General features: G+C 34.4%; 1 protein-coding gene across 2 annotated transcripts in view; it reads left to right on the top strand.

The window, feature by feature from the left end:
• The window catches only part of sfmbt2 (Scm like with four mbt domains 2), a 45,766-nt gene extending 27,301 nt beyond the window's left edge, over window positions 1-18,465 (top strand). For both annotated transcript variants that reach the window (XM_051891143.1, XM_051891142.1), the window contains 17 exons: window positions 775-863; window positions 1,553-1,796; window positions 4,491-4,588; window positions 4,695-4,796; window positions 4,947-5,094; window positions 5,512-5,594; window positions 7,970-8,096; window positions 8,221-8,334; window positions 8,963-9,005; window positions 9,119-9,183; window positions 9,332-9,471; window positions 12,087-12,196; window positions 13,350-13,525; window positions 13,718-13,881; window positions 15,080-15,334; window positions 15,448-15,576; window positions 16,811-18,465. In XM_051891143.1, the coding sequence (XP_051747103.1) occupies window positions 775-863; window positions 1,553-1,796; window positions 4,491-4,588; window positions 4,695-4,796; window positions 4,947-5,094; window positions 5,512-5,594; window positions 7,970-8,096; window positions 8,221-8,334; window positions 8,963-9,005; window positions 9,119-9,183; window positions 9,332-9,471; window positions 12,087-12,196; window positions 13,350-13,525; window positions 13,718-13,881; window positions 15,080-15,334; window positions 15,448-15,576; window positions 16,811-16,951 (2,228 nt within the window). In that variant the 3' untranslated portion in view covers window positions 16,952-18,465. The remainder of the gene's footprint in view (window positions 1-774; window positions 864-1,552; window positions 1,797-4,490; window positions 4,589-4,694; window positions 4,797-4,946; window positions 5,095-5,511; window positions 5,595-7,969; window positions 8,097-8,220; window positions 8,335-8,962; window positions 9,006-9,118; window positions 9,184-9,331; window positions 9,472-12,086; window positions 12,197-13,349; window positions 13,526-13,717; window positions 13,882-15,079; window positions 15,335-15,447; window positions 15,577-16,810) is intronic.
• The last annotated feature ends 1,062 nt before the right edge of the window (window positions 18,466-19,527 follow it).

The following is a 19,527-nucleotide window of genomic DNA, read 5'->3' as shown; positions in this document are numbered from 1 at the left end:
CACCCTCATGAGTGGTGTCATGTGTTATTGAGTGAAGCAGTTGTGACGTAACAGGACAGAGACAGTATTTAGCTCTTAGAGTCAAGCTAACAGTCAACAACCATGCTGGCCGCCTAAACTTCAGCAGTGTGAATTCTGCTGATGCAAACATACAGTTTATGCAAACGATGCACAACTCGTCGTGATTAATGTGTTGTTGTTCTTCACTAACACATAACTAACTAGCACTTCTCTCTGTGGAGGTACCATGTAGAATTATGCAGAAAGCGGGATGTTTGTGTCTGTTTAGACACTGAAACGCAGAAACTGACTTCTCGTTATATACATTCGTAATGAATATATGAATAATTTATGTGGCTGTCACCATGGGGAAGGAAGGAAGTAGCAAGATGTTTGAGAGAGGTCCATTAAATGGCATATTTGTAAATATGTGGATGTTAGAGAGTGCTTTGGGGTACAGTGGGGTCTTTTTTTTTTTTTTTTACCAGAAAATAAACAAATGTGTGTGTGTGTGTGTGTGTGTATATATATATATATATATATATATATATATATATATAAACCCCTAACACTGATCTCTGATGTTTGGGGCTGACTGTTTTGTTCTTTGGAAATTATACACAAACACACTCATCCTGTGAGTCGTTTGCATGGTAGATACTATCAAACAGGAACATAATGCATTAGTTCCAGTCACAAAAGTATGAAATTGTCTGTGTATTTGAATTCATATTGTGTGAAATTCATTATCTGCTCTTTCTTGATCTATTTCAGCTATTAAAGAGAAGTACACTGACTGGGCTGAGTTTCTTATTAAAGAGCTCACAGGTTCACGGACGGCACCGGCAAATCTGCTTGAAGGGGTGAGAATGAGATTACACTTATTTGTTTAGTGTACAAAAAGAAAAAAAAATGTCCTTAACATTAACAATTAACAATTTTGTAAATGCTTAAACAATAGCAGAAGTGAGATTTACCAGCCTATCACATGAAACAAACACTGGGTCAAATATGGTATTATATAGTATGCACCAAAAAAAACATAATTTTGTTCATTGGCTACATTACACGCTCTCTTGGGTCATAACCCACTGGTTGAGAACCACCGAATTATGGCAAAAAGCAAATTGGAATGGCCTTAATCAGGATATATGACATTTAATTGGACGTGAATGAAAACAAGATTGTAAGACATGTGTAATAGATCATGTGACAGGCTTGCGCTACAAAACTACACCATTCTCTGTGACAGCAGGACAATATTAGTAATGGGGGAAAAAATAAAGATAAAGCATGAATTACACACCTAATGTCCATATTTTACTCTTCATTTTAATGCATTTAATGCTAAATAAGAAATTAACGCATCAAAAATTTTCACCCAAATTTATGCACATCACATAATTTTTCCAAACTCTTAAGCAGAAGCTTCTCAGGAAGATTCAAAGAGCAACAGAATCAAGATTTCTATGTTAAGTTGCAACTTCCTTGATAAATGATTTACCTAAATGAAGAATATTATTTCTTTGTCTCTTTCTTCTTATCATCTTAGCCATTAAGAGGTAAAAACACAGTGGATCTGATCGTGGTAGGCAGTATTTTGGAAGTGCGTGATGCCTTTGAACCTAGTGTGTACTGGGCCGCACAAGTCCAGCGTAACGTCGGTGGACGATTATGCCTCAGCTATGTTGGATTAAATGACCCCACCTACTACATGTGGATGTTCTACCTTGACACCAGGCTCCGCCCCCTGGGATGGGCCAAAGAGAATAATTTATCAATGAAACCACCCACAGGTGAGAGTATTAAGCTGTATTTGATCGGTATAAATGACTTTGCAACTAAACTAGACTAAAATATAGCCAATGTTAATTCAATTGCATAATTAAGTTAAATTTATTATTAGATTAAAGTAAATGGAGATTAAATGTAAATAAATTTGTTAAAATAAATACATTAAATTAAAAAAAATGTATTACATTTTCCTCTACTTTTTTCAATTTTCCATTTAAAGTTTTGAGTTAAAGCAGTGCAGTTCACAGTCATACTTTTAGTCATAGTCATAATTTTTCTTGAGGCTTTTCGTATGCAAATTGTTCCATTGCGCTATTGCCAAGTTCTATGTGCAGCCTGTCTGACTACCACACTCTAATTATCATTGATCTGAATTCACATTTCTCTAAAGGAAATCTTGCAGATAAATAAAAAAAAAATTTTTTTCATAATCTCGCATTTCTAACAGATATGCTTGTATGAATAAAAAAAATAAAATAATTGATATGAGTCAATGTATTACAAGGTTAACACATGTACATGTTTATCTCAAGACATTTTTCAGGCAGTTACTAGTTCAAAAAAGTCACTCTAAAATTAGTATTGATGACTTGGGCTGTGTCTAAGCAGTTATTTTGAGAAGAGAGTGAGTGATTGTGTGTGTGCGATTACCTGCGTCTGCTTGTCACTCTCAGCAGTGTTAAGTGGTAGCGATGATACAGATAGCAAAGCAATTAGTTTAACTACATGTCTCAATAGCAAGGTGTTAGAATAACATTTTTAAAATCATGTAGCTTTTCAGTAGCAAAAATATTTTATTGATTGCGTATCAGTGTGGCATTGTTTGCTTATCTGCCATACAAATGACTGATTGGCACTAAAATTATTATATATTACGCCGGTTTCACACTGCAAGCGTGAGCAGCGCGTATTTTTTTCGACGTGCATGTTAATCAGTGAGTGCATTAACACCGGCAGCAGGAGCAGCGCTTGAGCGTCGCGTGAGCAGCAGTGAAGCGGGGGTTTCGGCACCGAGTCTATTTTTGCTGCTCTGCTGACGCTCAATTAAAGTGAAAGTACACTTTTGATGGACAAAATAAATATAATTTCACACAGAAAGTGTTCAAAATGCACAGAATAAGCATGTCTAATGTGTTTTAACAAGAATTTGAGTATGACAGAAAAGAAAATCAAGACTCAAAAATATTTATAGAAGATTTACCCATTTAAACTTGTTTTTAATTATTCAGTTTGGGTTGAAGTATGGTGTATTATAAAAAAACTAAAGTAAACTAGCCAGAAAATAGGATATATAAACATTATTTTAGTTATTACACAGAGAGATACATAGGCTGCAGCATACCCAAATCAAACCCGAGTTTGCTGGCTTTTTTCGCTGAGTTTGCGGTCTTGTAAACGTGCACGCGGCAGATGATGTAAAACACAAAGCTTACCTCATTCATGTGCAGCACTGGATGACATGAGGCTTTTATTTATTTATTTTTATTTATTTAAAGGTTAGTTTATATGCGAATGTTGTACACCTCCCCATGTTAACAAACTTTCAAGACTATCAAGTTTATAAATGACCAACTTATAAAAACAAATTTATAGCTGTCTTTGTAAAGAAATGCTCACTTTATATGTAGCTTCGAGCCGCTGCTGTGACGCTGTACAAACGCTTCCAGTGTGAATACTCACGCGTCTCTGCAGCTGCAGTGACGATGTAGTTACGCTCATGCGCTGCTCAAGCTTGCAGTGTGAAATGGGCGTTATAGGTCTACAACAGTTTGGATGGATGGATGGATGGATGGATGGATGGATGGATGATGACAATTGGGTTGAAAATATACTTACAGATAAAAGGATGGATAACTGGATGCATAGTTGGTTAAAAGGATGGTAGGATGGTTAGATTAATAATTGTGGATGAATGATGGATGGATTGATAAATGGTTGAATAAATACTGGGATGGATGGATGGATGGATGGAAAAATGCTTCAATGGATTGCTAACTGGATGGATGAAAAGATGGATGGATAACAATTGGGTTGAAAAAAATACTTTGATAGATAAAAGAATGGATAACTGGATACATAGTTGGTTAAAAGGTTGGTCAGATAGTTAGATGAATAATTGTGGATGAATGGATGTTTTGATAAATAATTGGTTCAATAAATACCAGGATGGATGGAAGGCTGGTTGAATAACATGGATGGATGGATGGAAAAATGCTTTGATGGATTACTAACTGGATGGATGGATGGAAAAATGCTTTGATGAATGGAAAAATGCTTTGATGGATTGCTAACTGGATGGATGGATGGAAAATGCTTTGATGGATTACTAACTGGATGGATGGATGGATGGATGGATGGAAAACTTTGGATAACTATATGGATACTTGGTTAAATTGACAAATGGGTGGATGATGCATGATTGATAAATAGTTGAATAAATACTTGTTTGGATGGATGGGTGGATGGAATAGATTTAGATGTAGAATTGATAGATGGATAACTATGGATAGTTGGTTAAATGGGTGGATGGATATTGAATGGATGATGCATGATTGATAAATAGTGGGTTGAATAAATACTTGTATGGATGGATGGAGTGGTGGAAGGTGGATGAAGGATGGATTGATGAATAGTAGGTTGATTAAATAGGTGGATAGATAGATGGATGAGCTTGTGTTTCTCTCTTTCTCTTTCAGATCTGTGTGTTTTGAGGAGCAGCTCAGAATGGACTGAAGCTTTAGATCAAGCCACAGCTGAAGCCTTGCACAGTCCACTTCCACTGGAGGTTTTCAAGGTGTGTGTGTGTGTGTGTGTTTTGGGAAAGTTGGAGGAGTGAGGCATCATTTTGCACAAAGCTCTTGATAACATTCACATCTGATATCTGTATGTGTGTGTTTCAGGATCACGCTGACTTACACACTCACTCCTTCAGGGCGGGAATGAAGCTTGAAATGGTCTCACCAGTGGAACCTTTCCACATTCTTCCCGTGTCTGTAACTAAAGTATGTTCTTTCTCACACACACACACACACACACACACACACACTAGATGAAGGGTTCTTATGCTAGAGGTTATAATTACTAGCCACCTACCCTGACATCAGGCATACTGTCTCTCTTTCTGTCTCACACCATGTCTCTCTGATCTGCAGATCTACAATGAATACTACTTTCAGATCACAGTTGATGACCTCACTGCGGAAGCCACGCCCACTTCTGTGGTGTGTCACGCTGACTCACCGGGCATCCTGCCAGTCCAGTGGTGTCTGAAGAATGGTGTTGGACTGGAGAGGCCACGGGGTGGGAGTGACTGTGATATCTCTCTGTGCTAATGGGATTTTAACTATTAAATTCATATTTCATATCATTTCATAAATTCATATCATTAATAAGAGATTTATCAATGCTGTTTGCCTCTATCTCACTTTTTTTTTCAGTTTAGTGTGCTTTATTGGTGTAGAATGTATCTGTATTGCTAAAGCATTTGCATTGCTGCAACATTGAAAAAAAATGAAATGAGTAAATATTAATATAAAAAATTAAATCCAATGACACTATCATTATATTTATATTATTTTATATTCATATACAACATTAATAATAATAATAACAATATATTTTACATAAAAGTAATTAAGGGTGAAGGAAAATACAGTACACAATAATTATTATCTTTCTGTCTAATTTGGTTTTTCTCAATGTCTCATTTTCTGTCAGGTTTTGAGTCACAGGACTTCGACTGGGCGGACTATCTCAAACAAACTGGCACTGAAGCTGCTCCAGATGTGTGTTTTCCAAACGTAAGGCACTTTCTCTCAATTTTCCCCCAGAGCTGCTTCATCTTCACATGACCATGTGTGTAGTTTGATGTTATCTGAAGGAGGCTTTGGGGATTTCTTGTTAATTAGATAAAGTCTGATGACAGTGTGCCACCTATTGGGTTTTCCCATTGCGATGTTGGTCACATTGACACGTACAAGGTGAAAAAGGTTGCTATGTTTTTGTGAGAAATACCCCTCCCCTCTTGTGTTTTCTGTTCCTCATAAAGTTCAAAGTTGACTATTTGAACAATGAGGTACAAGAGGCTGCGCTATATTTGGAATATAGTCGCATTAGGTTAAAAAAAATACTATTTTACTATACATATTTATGAATGCCATATGAATGCCATGATTTTTTTTTTTGTTGTTGTTTTTGATGCCGGGGCTATAAATACGATGATTTCTTTGCAAGAGATTACCTTCCTAAAGTATATAAATTTTGTTTTTGGTTGAATAGTATAACATAGAAGTAAATATATAAATAAGTGTAATTTTTAAAAATACAATATGTACTTTATTATGTTTTGTATTGTTACTGTGCTGAATATAAAGCAAATAATTCACATATTATTTGGGGAAAATATATATTTTGCTTTAAGTTGGCAGTGTGTCTTCTGTCTACCTAATGTTAACATTAGATGTATAAACCTTAAGCCTTAATCAGCGTAAATTTTGTTACTAAGTAGCATTATATATATATATATATATATATATATATATATATATACACACACACACACACTACCAGTCAAAAGTTTGGAAACATTATATTTTTAATGTTTTTGAACGAAGTCTCTTATGCTCATTAAGGCTGCATTTATTTCATTACAATTTAAAATTATGGTTTGCTATTTTAATATAATTTAAAATATAATTTATTTCTGTGATGCAAAGCTGTATTTTCAGCATCATTACTACAGTCTTTAGTGTCACATGATCCTTCAGAAATCATTCTAATATGCTGATTTGATACTCAGTTATTATCAATGTTGGAAACAGTTGTGTTGCTTAATATTTTTTTGGAACCTGTGATACTTTTTTCAGGATCCATTGATGAATAAAAGGTTAAAAAGAACAGCATTTATTCAAAATATAGATATTTTCTAACAATATAAATCTTTACTATCACTTTTTATCAATTTAACACATCCGTGCTGAATAAAAGTATTAATTTCTTTCAAAAAAAAAGAAAGAAAGAAAATTACTGACCCCAAACTTTTGAACGGTAGTGTATATTGTTACAAAAGATTTCTATTTTAAATAAATGCTGATATTTTTTAACTTTTAATTCATCAAAGAATCCTGAAAAAGTATCACAGGTTATAAAATAATATTAAGCAGCACAACTGTTTTCAACATTGATAATAAATCAGCATATTACAATGATTTCTGAAGGATCATGTGACACTGAAGACTGGAGTAATGATGCTGACAATTCAGCTTTGCATCACAGAAATAAATTATATTTTAAAGTATATTAAAATAGAAAACCATAATTTTAAATTGTAATGAAATAAATGCAGCCTTAATGAGCATAAGAGACTTCGTTCAAAAACATTAAAAATAGTAATGTTTCCAAACTTTTGACTGGTAGTGTATACATATATATATATATGTATATGTGTGTGTGTGTGTGTGTGTGTGTGTGTGTGTAAAATATCTTTTTAGGAATTTCAATGAAATGTGCTAAGATAATACCGGTAAAAAAAAAAAAACAATTTACAAACAATATAAATACCAAAAACATGTACTTTTATTCTGGAAAATACAGTAATATAAATATATATATAATACTGTATTTTCCAGAATAAAAGTACATGTTTTTGGTATTTATATTGTTTGTAAATCCTTTTTTTTTTTTTTTTTTACCGGTATTATCTTAGCACATTTCATTGAAACTCCTAAAAAGATATTTTGCCTCAAATTTCCTGTGGATCCTCTATAGTTCCTGACATGTAAATTAAGGTTAATTAATGGCATGTTAACTAATGTTTTGCTTCATAGCTGTTACTGTATCGTGGGTGTTTGGCCAGTTGGAATGTTGTATTGACCAATCAGCATCCAGCACTGGCATTTTAAAGCCAAATTCCACTTATTATTTTGGGATTCGATATAAAAGCTATGGCTGCAGGCTTGTTTGTTGTTTATTTTACACCAATTATCAGATGTAAATGGTGATAAGTCTTCTATAAATGTGATTCATTAAAATTTTTGCAGTTAAAAAGCTATTTTCATGGTTAGGTATATCCCTCTCATTAGCCTGTTTGTTTGCATTTACTGTGTTTCGTTGTTTTGTGTAATTGGACACATGAGGCTTTTTCACTGACCTATTTTTCTGTGTTGCGTGTGATCAGGCATCTCAGAGCAGGGGCTTCTGTAAGGATATGTGGCTTGAAGCCGTGAATCCACTTCAGCCTTCTGAACTCTGTGTCGCTCGTATCACTCAGGTCAAAGGTCGGCTTCTCTGGCTCACACTGGAAGGTAGGAATGAATAAACCATGTATGTTCACCTTCTTTTCATATCATTTAATAGAAATATTTCAAGCACACGGCCTAACAGTGAATACCAAAATAAATAATACAATTTCTTTTTCTTTGTCTATAGGTCTGACCAATCCATTACCAGATTGTATAGTGGATGTTGAGAGTATGGATATCTTCCCTGTGGGCTGGTGTGAAGCAAACGGCTATCCACTAACACATTTACAAAAGACTGTCTGTAAGTGTCAAATACTGATGGAATCATATGCTTTTAGTCTGACTGTATAATGCTGCAAAAATTGGTGTGAAAATAGATAGTGTAAAAATATAGAAACTGCTTCACTTCAATACAAAAAGTTTGGGTTCTTTCAATTCGGCTAAAGGTCACGCCATGATGTATCGATCTACTATCTTCACATGATATGATATTTGCAGGTCAGCGTTCACAAAACTTGAACTTTGGAATGCAGTGATATCTGTAACTTCTTCACATGAACTAGCGTTTCCGGTCTCCTGCATTCGCATGGGGGTCTGTTAAAACTAGAGGTCTGAATATTTTTGAATGCACTGTATATTTTTATAGTTATGAGATCAGTGCAACATGATGGCAATATAAACCAAACAAACCTTAAAATGTCCTGTTGTACGTCACTTGTCCTGACTGGTTATGGTAAAAAACAAAAGTAATACAGCAAAAACAGCTCTCATTTATACAGTACTTATGTGGTGTATAATTTACTCTCCTCCTTGAATGTAGACCAAACAATATTTCTCAGAATTTCATGGCATTTCCAGAGAACACACAAAAAACCTTGAAACTTCCCTATTTTCCCCTGTGCGTCATGTTTTTTGTATGGTGTTTTTAGGTCTGCCTCAGAAGAAGATTGCTGTTGTTCAGCCTGAGAAACAGTGAGTAGACGTACTCCTCTGGTGGACATTTTTACCCATGAGCCTTTGTGTTTGTGTTGCTAGAACGTGTGGGACTTTGGTTTATTGATTGATTGATTGATTGATTTTTTTAGGTTGGCTCCCTCACAGCCTCCTGATGCCCCTCTTAACTTGTGCCCATCCATCGCCATGGATACAGGTTTTACATATTTACTACATATTCTACCAAAAACTTCATTTGACCTTTGCTGCATTTGCAGCAAATTTTAATTCATGTCATATTAGCAATATAAGCACAAAATCTATTTGTGAAGACAATGGTTAATCTACTATATGTTTGTGTTTAGGTTTGGTGAATGGAAAGTACTGTTGTTCTCAGCTCTTCATCAATCATCGCTGTTTCTCTGGTCCGTATCTCAACAAGGGCCGAATTGCTGAGTTACCAAAGGCCGTAGGGCCCGGAAAGTGTGCTGTTGTCCTCAAAGAGGTACAATCTTCTCTTGTATTGCAAGTTGACGTATTGCAAATTTTTAATTGATATGAAGATTTTTTATTTTTAAAATGAATGGAAAGGGAAAAAAGAATATTTTACTAAAATATTTTTATGATTTAATCAAAATTAAAATTGGGTAATAAAAGTAAAATGTTATAAACATAAAATGTTATTTAAAATAGTTTTTGATTGAGTTTAGAATGTCACTGGTAACTTTCATGCAGGGCCTGAAATTAACACTCACCAAAGCGCCAAATGCGAATAAAAATCTGTGTTGGCGATTATATGAAATGGTGTCAATCACAGTTGGCCGGTAATATGTTTATGAATTCTAGCAATGCAATGTTATGAGAACATGAAAGTGAACAAAAGTGAACGACACTCGGGACAGTTGATGGGCCAGTGCTGCTGCATCGTCATGAAAATTTTAGCCTTGCCAATGGAAATATTCAAGCGCAAGAAGACCCGAAAGGGAACTCAATTCATTCCACACTGTGTGGGAAATTTTCTGTGCAAAAAGTGTGTGCACAGAAATCTGTGTCTCAAACAGCGTGAGAACACTGAATTGAACTCTCTCATAAACATAGTCATTTATGTCTTAAGTCAATATGTGTATCAGTATACTGGATCCGTGTATTAGCTCTTAAAGTGACAGCAGCCTAATGTTAATCAAACAACAAAAGTTAAAGAAAAATCACTTACTTTTCACACTTTTGACTGAATAACTTTTGTAACTTTAATGAGTGTTAATCAATGTTTAATTTAAACACTGAAGACAATGCAGTGTTATTTTACATTTCATTACTTTATTAAATTTCTTTACCTAAAAATTGTAAATTTTCACTGGTATCTAAATTTCTGGTAAGGAATATTTATGGCCGGTAAATTTTCTTAAAGCTGCAGCCCGTAAGTTTCACCTCTTTGTTGTCATCTCTGTTTGAACCTGCAATTGACCCTACGCAAAGACCTGCCCCCCTTAGTTACTGTTGCTTTGTCCGACAAGCCATGGCGCTGTCACGCCACACAGAGTGAAAAATACATCGCGGAGCAAAGAGGACACTGACAGCACGTTGACAGACAAGACAGTTTTGATTTCATTGCATTGGCTGCCAGTCAAATATAGAATTGATTTTAAAATTTTATTGTTCGTCTATAAATCTCTTCATAATCAGGCTCCACAGTACCTATCTGATTTGCTACACCTATACACTCAATCAAGAGCACTCAGATCAGCTGATTCTGGGTTATTGCGAGTTCCCAGGGCACGTCTCAAAAACAGAGGTGATCATGCTTTTTCTGTTATTGGCCCCAAGTTGTGGAATAGTCTCCCAATTCAAATTCGAGCTGTCTCAACTCTGTCTATTTTTGAGTCTACTCTTAAAACTTATTAGTTCTCCCTGGCATTCAACATCTCCTGACTTACTGTGCAATGATCCTATATTTTAATGCTGCTCATCCATTTTACAGTGTTTGTTCTATAGATTGTCTTATTGTTTGTGATCTTGTTGACTGTTCTGTTTTGCATACTCTGTGCAGCACTTTGGTTGACTTCGGTTGTTTTAAATGTGCTATATAAATAAACATTGTATTGTATTGTATAAGACAGAGCAGGTTACTTATGATATTAAACAAAGTCCCAGCTCTCAAACTGTTTAATTTTTTAAGAAATTCGAACAATAAAAACTGGCTCTTTAATGTGTCGTGGTAGATTGCTGTAGCGCCTCAGCTCAAGCGGCTCGTGAACACACCATTTTTCAAGTTCAAGTCCACCGAGGTTAATCTTCTAACTCCTGACTGCTTTGTTTGACAAAATGGCAGATTCTGCATTATGATTGGTTAGATCGCTTGTCAATCAAACTCCCGGAGAAGGGTCAATTGCAGTTATTTGCGGAATCATCATCTTTACGTGGGTTGTGCAATAGCATGGCGCGGATGAATCTAATGTTTTGAGGAGAATGTGTGGCTGTCAGTCACCACACCGGTGGATACTGTACTTCGGAATCACAGATTGTATTCTTGGAAGTGTGACCAAAATAAGAATTTTCACCGGAAAATGTCATCTGAACAAGTAAAGTGACAAATCTGCCACTTTTGATCTGACCAACTGAGAAAAAAAAAGCATTACAATTAAATCTAACGATCGCTTAGCTCATATCACATCAAACCATGCCAATTATTATTATTGTTATACTTTGTTCTCAAATTGTTGATGTTAACAACGTCAGCATTGCGTGACTATGTGTATTTAGTGTGTATTATGACGCAAAGGCGAACGACGGCATGCTCGAATTTCCCGCGGAAACCTACCAGTAACGCTCTAATTAGAAAACATTATTACAAGCTTACCGTTGTGAATCGGGCTAAGGTAAGGAGATAGTTTTGAACATTGGCTGATTATGTACTTGCTCAAAAATTGATTTTGGATAATTTTTAACCAAAAAAAGTTGCAGACTGTAGCTTTAAGTCAAACATGCTTACATGTATTTCATATCAACTTCCCATATGTGGTTGTTTTAGCTGTAGTGTATATGCACATGTGTTTGAATTTGTTTTTATGTATTTATGTAAAATCATTGCATAAATAGCCTGATCATGTTATTTTCTTGCAGATTCTGACAATGTTAATAAACTCAGCATATAAACCTGGCCGTGTGCTCAGAGAACTACAGATGGTGGAAGACCCACAGTGGAACTGTCAGGAGGAAACCCTGAAAGCCAAGTATGAACACACACGCTCAAGTTTATACCATAGACATTGATTATTTTTGTATAAAGCTAATTATACAGTAATTTACACAGACTAATCCTAACCATAAAAGAAAGGTTTTATACTATTTGTAGAATTCAAAAATATTTATAAATCATTTTAGTCAAACAAAGACGTACCTAAAGGGAGGTTTTAAGAGATTTAGCAAACTTCTTAGGACACAAGACAAATTATCAGATATTATTGTTGTAATTGTGCGCTTGTATGTGGAAATATCTTTTTTTTTTTAATACATTTTTTAGAGTTTTTTAATTGTTCTGTGTGTTAGTAATATCCAATCCGCCAAGGAATTGAACTTTTGAACTGATTTTTTTTTTTTTTTTTTGCAAATTTGCATTTGTTTGTAAATCATTCAACTGTAATGGATGACTATTTATAATAATTAACAAATTTTATGATAAATACTAGAACAATTCTGTTATTAATGCCCAATATTCATAATCCATATTATTCTTAACTATAATTAACAAATATTAAGTTGATACATTGTATATAGCATAATTGAAAAGAGAAATAATCACAATTTTATTAAAGTTTTTTTTTTTTTTTTTTATAAAGATAATCATTTTTTGAGCAGGTTCATTAAAAATAATCTTTCCAACACCAGTGAATAAGTGAGTGTGTGTGTGGTTCAGGAATACCCTACGTTACAGGGACAAAATGTCCCCACAAAGATGGCAATATCCAAAATCCTTGTCCTTGTGGGGACATTTTTTTGGTCCCCATGAGGAAAACAGCTTATAAATCATACATCATAAGTGATGTTTTTTGAAAATGTAAAAATGCAGAAAGTTCTCTGTGATGGGTAGGTTTAGGAGTAGGTTTGTGTGTGTGTGTGTGTGTGTGTGTGTGTGTGTGTGTGTGTGTGTGTGTGTGTGTGTGTGTGTGTTTAAAAGCAATAATATTACTGATAAATTAGCAAACAAACAGAATTGAATAGTGCAATCATAATGAACAGAGTGCTTTCCTTCATTTGCATAATAATGTTTTAAGAGAGCTGATTAGCTGTCGTGTGTGTGTGGTGAGTATGTAAAATGTTTCATTTTCATAATGTTCTTAATAGTGGAAACTAAAACTTCAGTGAAACATGTTTGCTTATTTCTAGATATAAAGGGAAAAGCTATCGCTCCACAATGAGAGTCGTTCGAACAGCAGATCAAGTATCGGAGTTTTGCCGGCGAGTATGTGAGAGACTCCAGTGTTGTCCGAATCTTTTTGGCCCAACATTTGTGTCCGACAGTTGCCCTGAAAACTGCTCCAGTCAGACCAAGACCAAATACAGTGAGTCTTTTATTCCTCTACAATGATGAAATTATGTTTTCTCTAAGTTGGAATTAAAATGACGTTTCACAAGCACAATGTATTATTTTCTTCAGAAACACACACAGATACATTCAGACTTACACATAGTTTTTTCTTAACTGTCGATAATCGTATGTGTATGTACAATATGTACATTTATCCCTGATGTAGCATATTACAAGAAGAGGAAAGTTGGTCGCCCAAGTTTAGGAGAGAATGCTCAGGACGGTGACATGACCAAACCAGCACGACGCCGAAAGAAACGCAAAGCCATCTTTGTCCAGAAGAAACGGCGCTCTTCTATTGTAGGATACCACACCACAGAGTCACCTCAGGTCTGCCAAACCACATGAACCCAGACAAAAACACATACTCAAAAACTTTCAATTGTAACTCCCGAAACCTACTCAAGTATACAAGTATGCAAATGCAAGCGCATGCTTTTCAAAGAATATGTTTGAGGCACCTGCAAACTAAACAGAAAATGTTGCACAGAGTGACAAAATCACAGCCAATCACAACATATTTTATGTTTAATTAACTACTGTATGCAAAAAGGGTACTTGGTCCAATTAAATTTGTTGTGGGCGGAGCTAACAATTGCGCTCCAAAAAATAATTTAATTTTAAATAATTGTTTAAATCAGTCATTTTTTCCAGTAAAAATATCTGAACATCCATAAAAGAAGAAGCAAAATTTTAAGATATTAAGATTTATATGTTGAATATATCTTTACTGTATCTTAAGTTTATTTATTTTTTTCTTGTTTTAAGCAAGATTTTATTTAATTTTAGTTTTATGCTAAAACAAACAAAAAAGTCTTATTAAATATTGCAGACTTCAGTTAATTCAACTAAAATAATGTTTTATTATTTAAATTGTCAAATAATATTATTTGCTTATTCATTATTATTTTCATTTAATATTTTTATTAGGATTCTTATTAACTTCTGAATTCAAATACTCAAAGATTGATTTTTTTAGTATTGCAGACTTCAATTAATTAATTTAAATGAAAATATTTTTATTATCTTGTTTATTATTTGATAAGAAAAAAATTCAGTAAATTTATATTTTCTTAAGATCTTTAGATATTTTTTGTGGAAATTAAGATGAAAATGCTGATCAGTGACTGACTGAAAATGATTTTTTTTTTTTTTTTGTAGTGTGCGAAGCGACAGAAACCAGCCAACTGAAAAAAAAAAAAAAAAAAAAACTCTTATTGACATGAAAGAGATATGATATATTGATGCTTTAGCACATCAAACCTGGTTAAAGGCATAGTCACATTACCAAAATTTCAGCAAAATTTGGCAAAAAAGGTCTACTGTCCACTGTCACAAAAACATCACAGAGAAGACACTTTTAAACGGTCAGCGTAATTGATCCGGAATCTGCATAGGGAAATAATATGTCATTATGTGAAATTCCCATTCCTTCAGATTCCTATTCAAATGACAAAATTTTGCAGAGCAACGGTAAATATGAGCTTAAGATACACTGTAACACTGTCCCTCCACTGTGTCTTCACAGGATAGCGATTATTACTATGATGATGAGGAAGAGGATTTTGAGGAGTGGGGCAGTGAGGCCAGTTCCAACTCGCTCCGTGAGGAGGCCTCTGCCCACTCGTTACAGGACGCCCCGAGGAGAGGAAGACCACCACGTCGTGCTGCTCTTCAGCGCAGGGCGACCCATCCAAATACCTCTGAGAGGTCCTCTCCCAGAAGAACCACACGCTCTGTTTCCTACAGCCAGAACCAGACGGCCAACCACACACAAACAAAGGTAAAGAACCTTTTGTGTGAATTATTCCCTAAATGTAATACCTTTCATTTATAATGAATGCCTAGAGTCAAATTATATTAGCTAAAGTGAACGTTGCTCATGTGCATATGTAGACGGAGAGTTTTGAAGAAGAAGATCGTCTGGTGTTAGAGAGGAATCCTTTGGAATGGAGTGTATCTGATGTGGTTGACTTCATCACGTCCACAGATTGTGCCTCTCTAGCAAAGATATTCCAAGAGCAGGTACAGGAGACTATCCATCACTTGGCACTTCTTTGGCTTTTAATGCCTGATTCATATCAAGTTTTCAAAGTCTAAATCAGATTTTCCAGTTCAGTAAGTAGTTATTTCAGTTACTGAAAGAATTTATAATTTAAATGATTGAAATGATTAAAATATTTTTTTTTTTTATTAGTATTCATATTTTCTTTCTTTTTTTTTTTTAATTAAAATACTCAAAGATCTAAATTCAACTTTTTTTAAAAATATTGCAGTCTTCAGTTAATTAAACAATATATTTTTCATTATTTTTGTTGATTATGTTAAAAATTTTAAATGGTCAAAGATTGATTTTTTTTTTAAGTCGTTTTTATGTTCTTTTATTATTTTCTGAATTTTAATATTGCAGATTTCAGTTAAACTAAAGCATATTTTTCATTATTTCATTTTATTATTTTCGTGAGTTTCTTAGTCAAAGATTTTCTTTAATTAGTTTTTATGTTATTTTATTATTTTCATAATTGAAATTATTATCATTATCAGTATTGTTTTTAAATATCGCAGGCTATATTAAAAGGTCAGTCAGAGTTTAAATGGTTAAAGATTATAACAATTTTTTATTAGTATTCTTATTTTCTTTTATTATTTTCTGAAGTCTAACACTTATTTTTTTTTAATATTGCAGACTTTAGTTAATTCAACTATTATTTTACTATTTTCAAAATTTAAATTGTCAAAGAATGTGATTTTTTTATTTGTTTTTATTATTTTAATAATTGAAATGTTATTTATTGTATATTATATATTTTATTATATATTAATTATTTTATTAGTGTTCTTATTTACTTCTCTGATTTCAAATACTCAAAGATTGATTTTTTTTAGTATTGCAGACTTAATTACTTTAAAAAATATTTTTTTATAATTATTATTTTATTATTTTCATACCGTCATGGTAATTTTTATTAATATTTTATGTTCTTGTATTATTTTCATAATTTAAATAATAAAAAAAGTTTCATTGCTTTGCTTTCTATTGTAGTCAACATGAAATTTCCCCTTAATACTTTATTAATAAAGGTTCTTGGTCTACGGCAGATTACAAAACAATCCAAAAATCTCAAATGAAAACACACACAGATACACATCTAAGAATCATACGTGTACTATCATGGATTGTGTAACTGAAGCAAACCAAAACAAGCAAAACCGGTAAAAATATTTATGCTAACTCGTACATGTTTTTTTCCTTCTCAAGGACATTGATGGACAGGCCTTGTTGCTGCTGACCCTTCCTACAGTCCAAGAATGCATGGACCTTAAGCTCGGCCCCGCCATCAAACTCTGTCATCAAATCGAGCGAGTCAAAGTGGCCTTCTACTCCCAGTTTGCTAACTAAGCTAACCTTTTGTCTCGGCGGATGCAAATCAACAGCCACCTATTGTACTCAGGGGATGTAAGGAGTCATTCCATCCATCAGGAAACCTCAGGTTGCCTCATACCGAATGGATTCTTTTGCCTTCAATATGAGATTTAGTCATGAAATATGATATATTTTCTGCTTTCCCTGCAAAAGAAAAAAGGTTAAAGGTGAAGGCTGCTGGTCTTAGCTGGTTTGAGCTGGTCTAGCTGGTCTCCCAGCCAGGTGTTTAGATGATTTAGCTGGTTGGCCTGCTGGTCAAGTACCCAAAACCTCTCTAAAGCCATCAAAATAGACCATGCTGGTCTCACCTTAAAGAGTTTTTTTCAGCATGGTGGTGTGCTGAATCACTGAAGAAGACTAACCAAACAGTCTAGAGGAGGTTTGGGTTTGGTTGGAGTTTCAGATGTTTCAGAAGAATAGGATGAAGACAACAAGAGGGAATGAGGATACGTCTAAACTGTGAAAAACACCCAATCCCTGAGTTCACTGCAGAACTATCTGAAATCTTTCAAGACCAAATTATATTTATAATGGCGAATTATATTTGAAGTATTAACTTCGGAAGTGAACTAATATATTTGTTATATTTATTTTGATCTGATAAACTATTTTTATAAAGTTTGTCGTGTTCGTCAGGTGAGTGCCGCTTTAACACCTTTAAATCTTGGGCAACTTGGGCATTACGGACTATTATTAATATCAGGACTGATATTTGATATGTGTGTGTATGCTGAGATGTACATATATATGTGCATGAAGGTTGGTTGCATAACATATACACACATTTATTTTCCCAAAAGTACATGCCTGTTGTAATGCATCATTTATTTCTCTTTAGAAAACAAGGGCAAGTGAATTTTTGAAGAGCTGCCTTTTGTCATGGCCTATCTATATTTTATGTAAATGTGTTATTGATCTATGCAAAATTGGATGTTTTCTATATATTTTTGTTTGTTTGTTTGTTTGTAATGAATTTCATAGTGATATATTTTTACTTCTGTTTTCTGACACAACTGGATCACTTCACAAGTAGAATGTATTAAAATTTGAAATATTGTTTGCAATTATAATTTTCCAATGCTTAAAATATTGCAATAATTAAAAATTGTCAATGGTGATCTGCAAATGTAAACCTCACCAGATGTCCATTACCACAAACAACAATTTAGACTTAGTTTGTAAAAATGAACAAAAATCGCATGTAAAGTGCACTTTCAATGGAAGTCTATGGGACAAGGCATTTGAATTTATCAATCTAGTCTCATGTTAACATGTATAATGTTTAATAGTAGCTGAACATTAGTAACAGTGTGTATTTTAACGTTTTCCCACCCCATAGATTTCCAGTGTAAATGTGACTTGCTTATTTTTTCAAACTGACAGATAAGTCAAATTTATTTTCTGTGGCTAATCGACAGATGCTGTCCATAGATTTTGTATTTAACCCAGAACATTCCTTTAATAATAAAAGTATACGACTGCATAGTTTATACTTGACTGTGATTTCCAGAGAATTTGAAACAAATGTGAACTTATTCACCCCATTGTGAACATAATTTCCGGGAAACAGTAGGCAACTTTATGTGGGCTATTTACAGCACATCCCACTCACACACTCAGATGATGTTACATAACTACTGGAGGCTTTTTTCTGCCATGAACATTTCTCTAATTTCATAGAGAAGGTCCTTGTTTGGCATAGACAATTGAAGGTACACTATATGGACAAAAGAATTGGGACACACCTTTTAATTATTGAATTCAGGTGTTTCAATCAAACCCATTGCAAGAGGTGTATAAAATCAAGCACCTAGCCATTCAGTCTGCATTTACAAACATTTGTGAAAAAAGGCTCATTCTGAAGGGCTCACTGAATTCAACTGTGGTACTGTGATAGTGCAAAGGTGGCACCCTAAGGGATATCTTTAAAGTTCATCCCTGCTAGATATTCCACGATTAACTGTAAGTGGCTTTATTGGAAAGTGGAAGCGTTTAGGAACAGCAGCAACTGAGTTCTGAGGAGCATGCTGCGTAAAACATGCTCTGCTGCACTAAAAACCAACACTCTGCTGATTCAATAGCTGAAGAGTTCTAAACTTCCACTGGCATTAATATCAGCACAAAAACTGAGGCGGGAGCTTCGTGGAATGGGTTTCCATGGCCGAACAGCTGCATGCAAGCTTCACATCACTGTGTACAATGTCAAGCGTCGGATGAAGTGGTGTAAATCACGCCGCCACTGGACTCTGTGGAAGTGGAAACGTGTTCTGTGGACTGATGAATCACACTTCTCTGTTTGGCAGTCTGGGCTTGGCGGATACCAGGAGAACTTTACCTGCCTGACTCTGACTGCATTGTGCCAAATGGTGGAGGAGGGATAAAGGTATGGGTCTGTTTTTCAGGGGTTGGGCTAGGCCAATTCCAAGACATTTTGGAATTGGCCAATTCCAATTCTAGGCCATTCCAAGACATTTTGCACAATGCTATGCTTCCAACTTTAAGGGAATAGTTTTTGGTAGGCCCTTTTCTATTCCAGCATGATTGTGCCCCAG

Source organism: Ctenopharyngodon idella, chromosome 4 (assembly GCF_019924925.1).
Source record: "Ctenopharyngodon idella isolate HZGC_01 chromosome 4, HZGC01, whole genome shotgun sequence".
NCBI lineage: Eukaryota > Metazoa > Chordata > Actinopteri > Cypriniformes > Xenocyprididae > Ctenopharyngodon > Ctenopharyngodon idella.
This window is presented reverse-complemented; position numbering and strand designations above follow the sequence as displayed.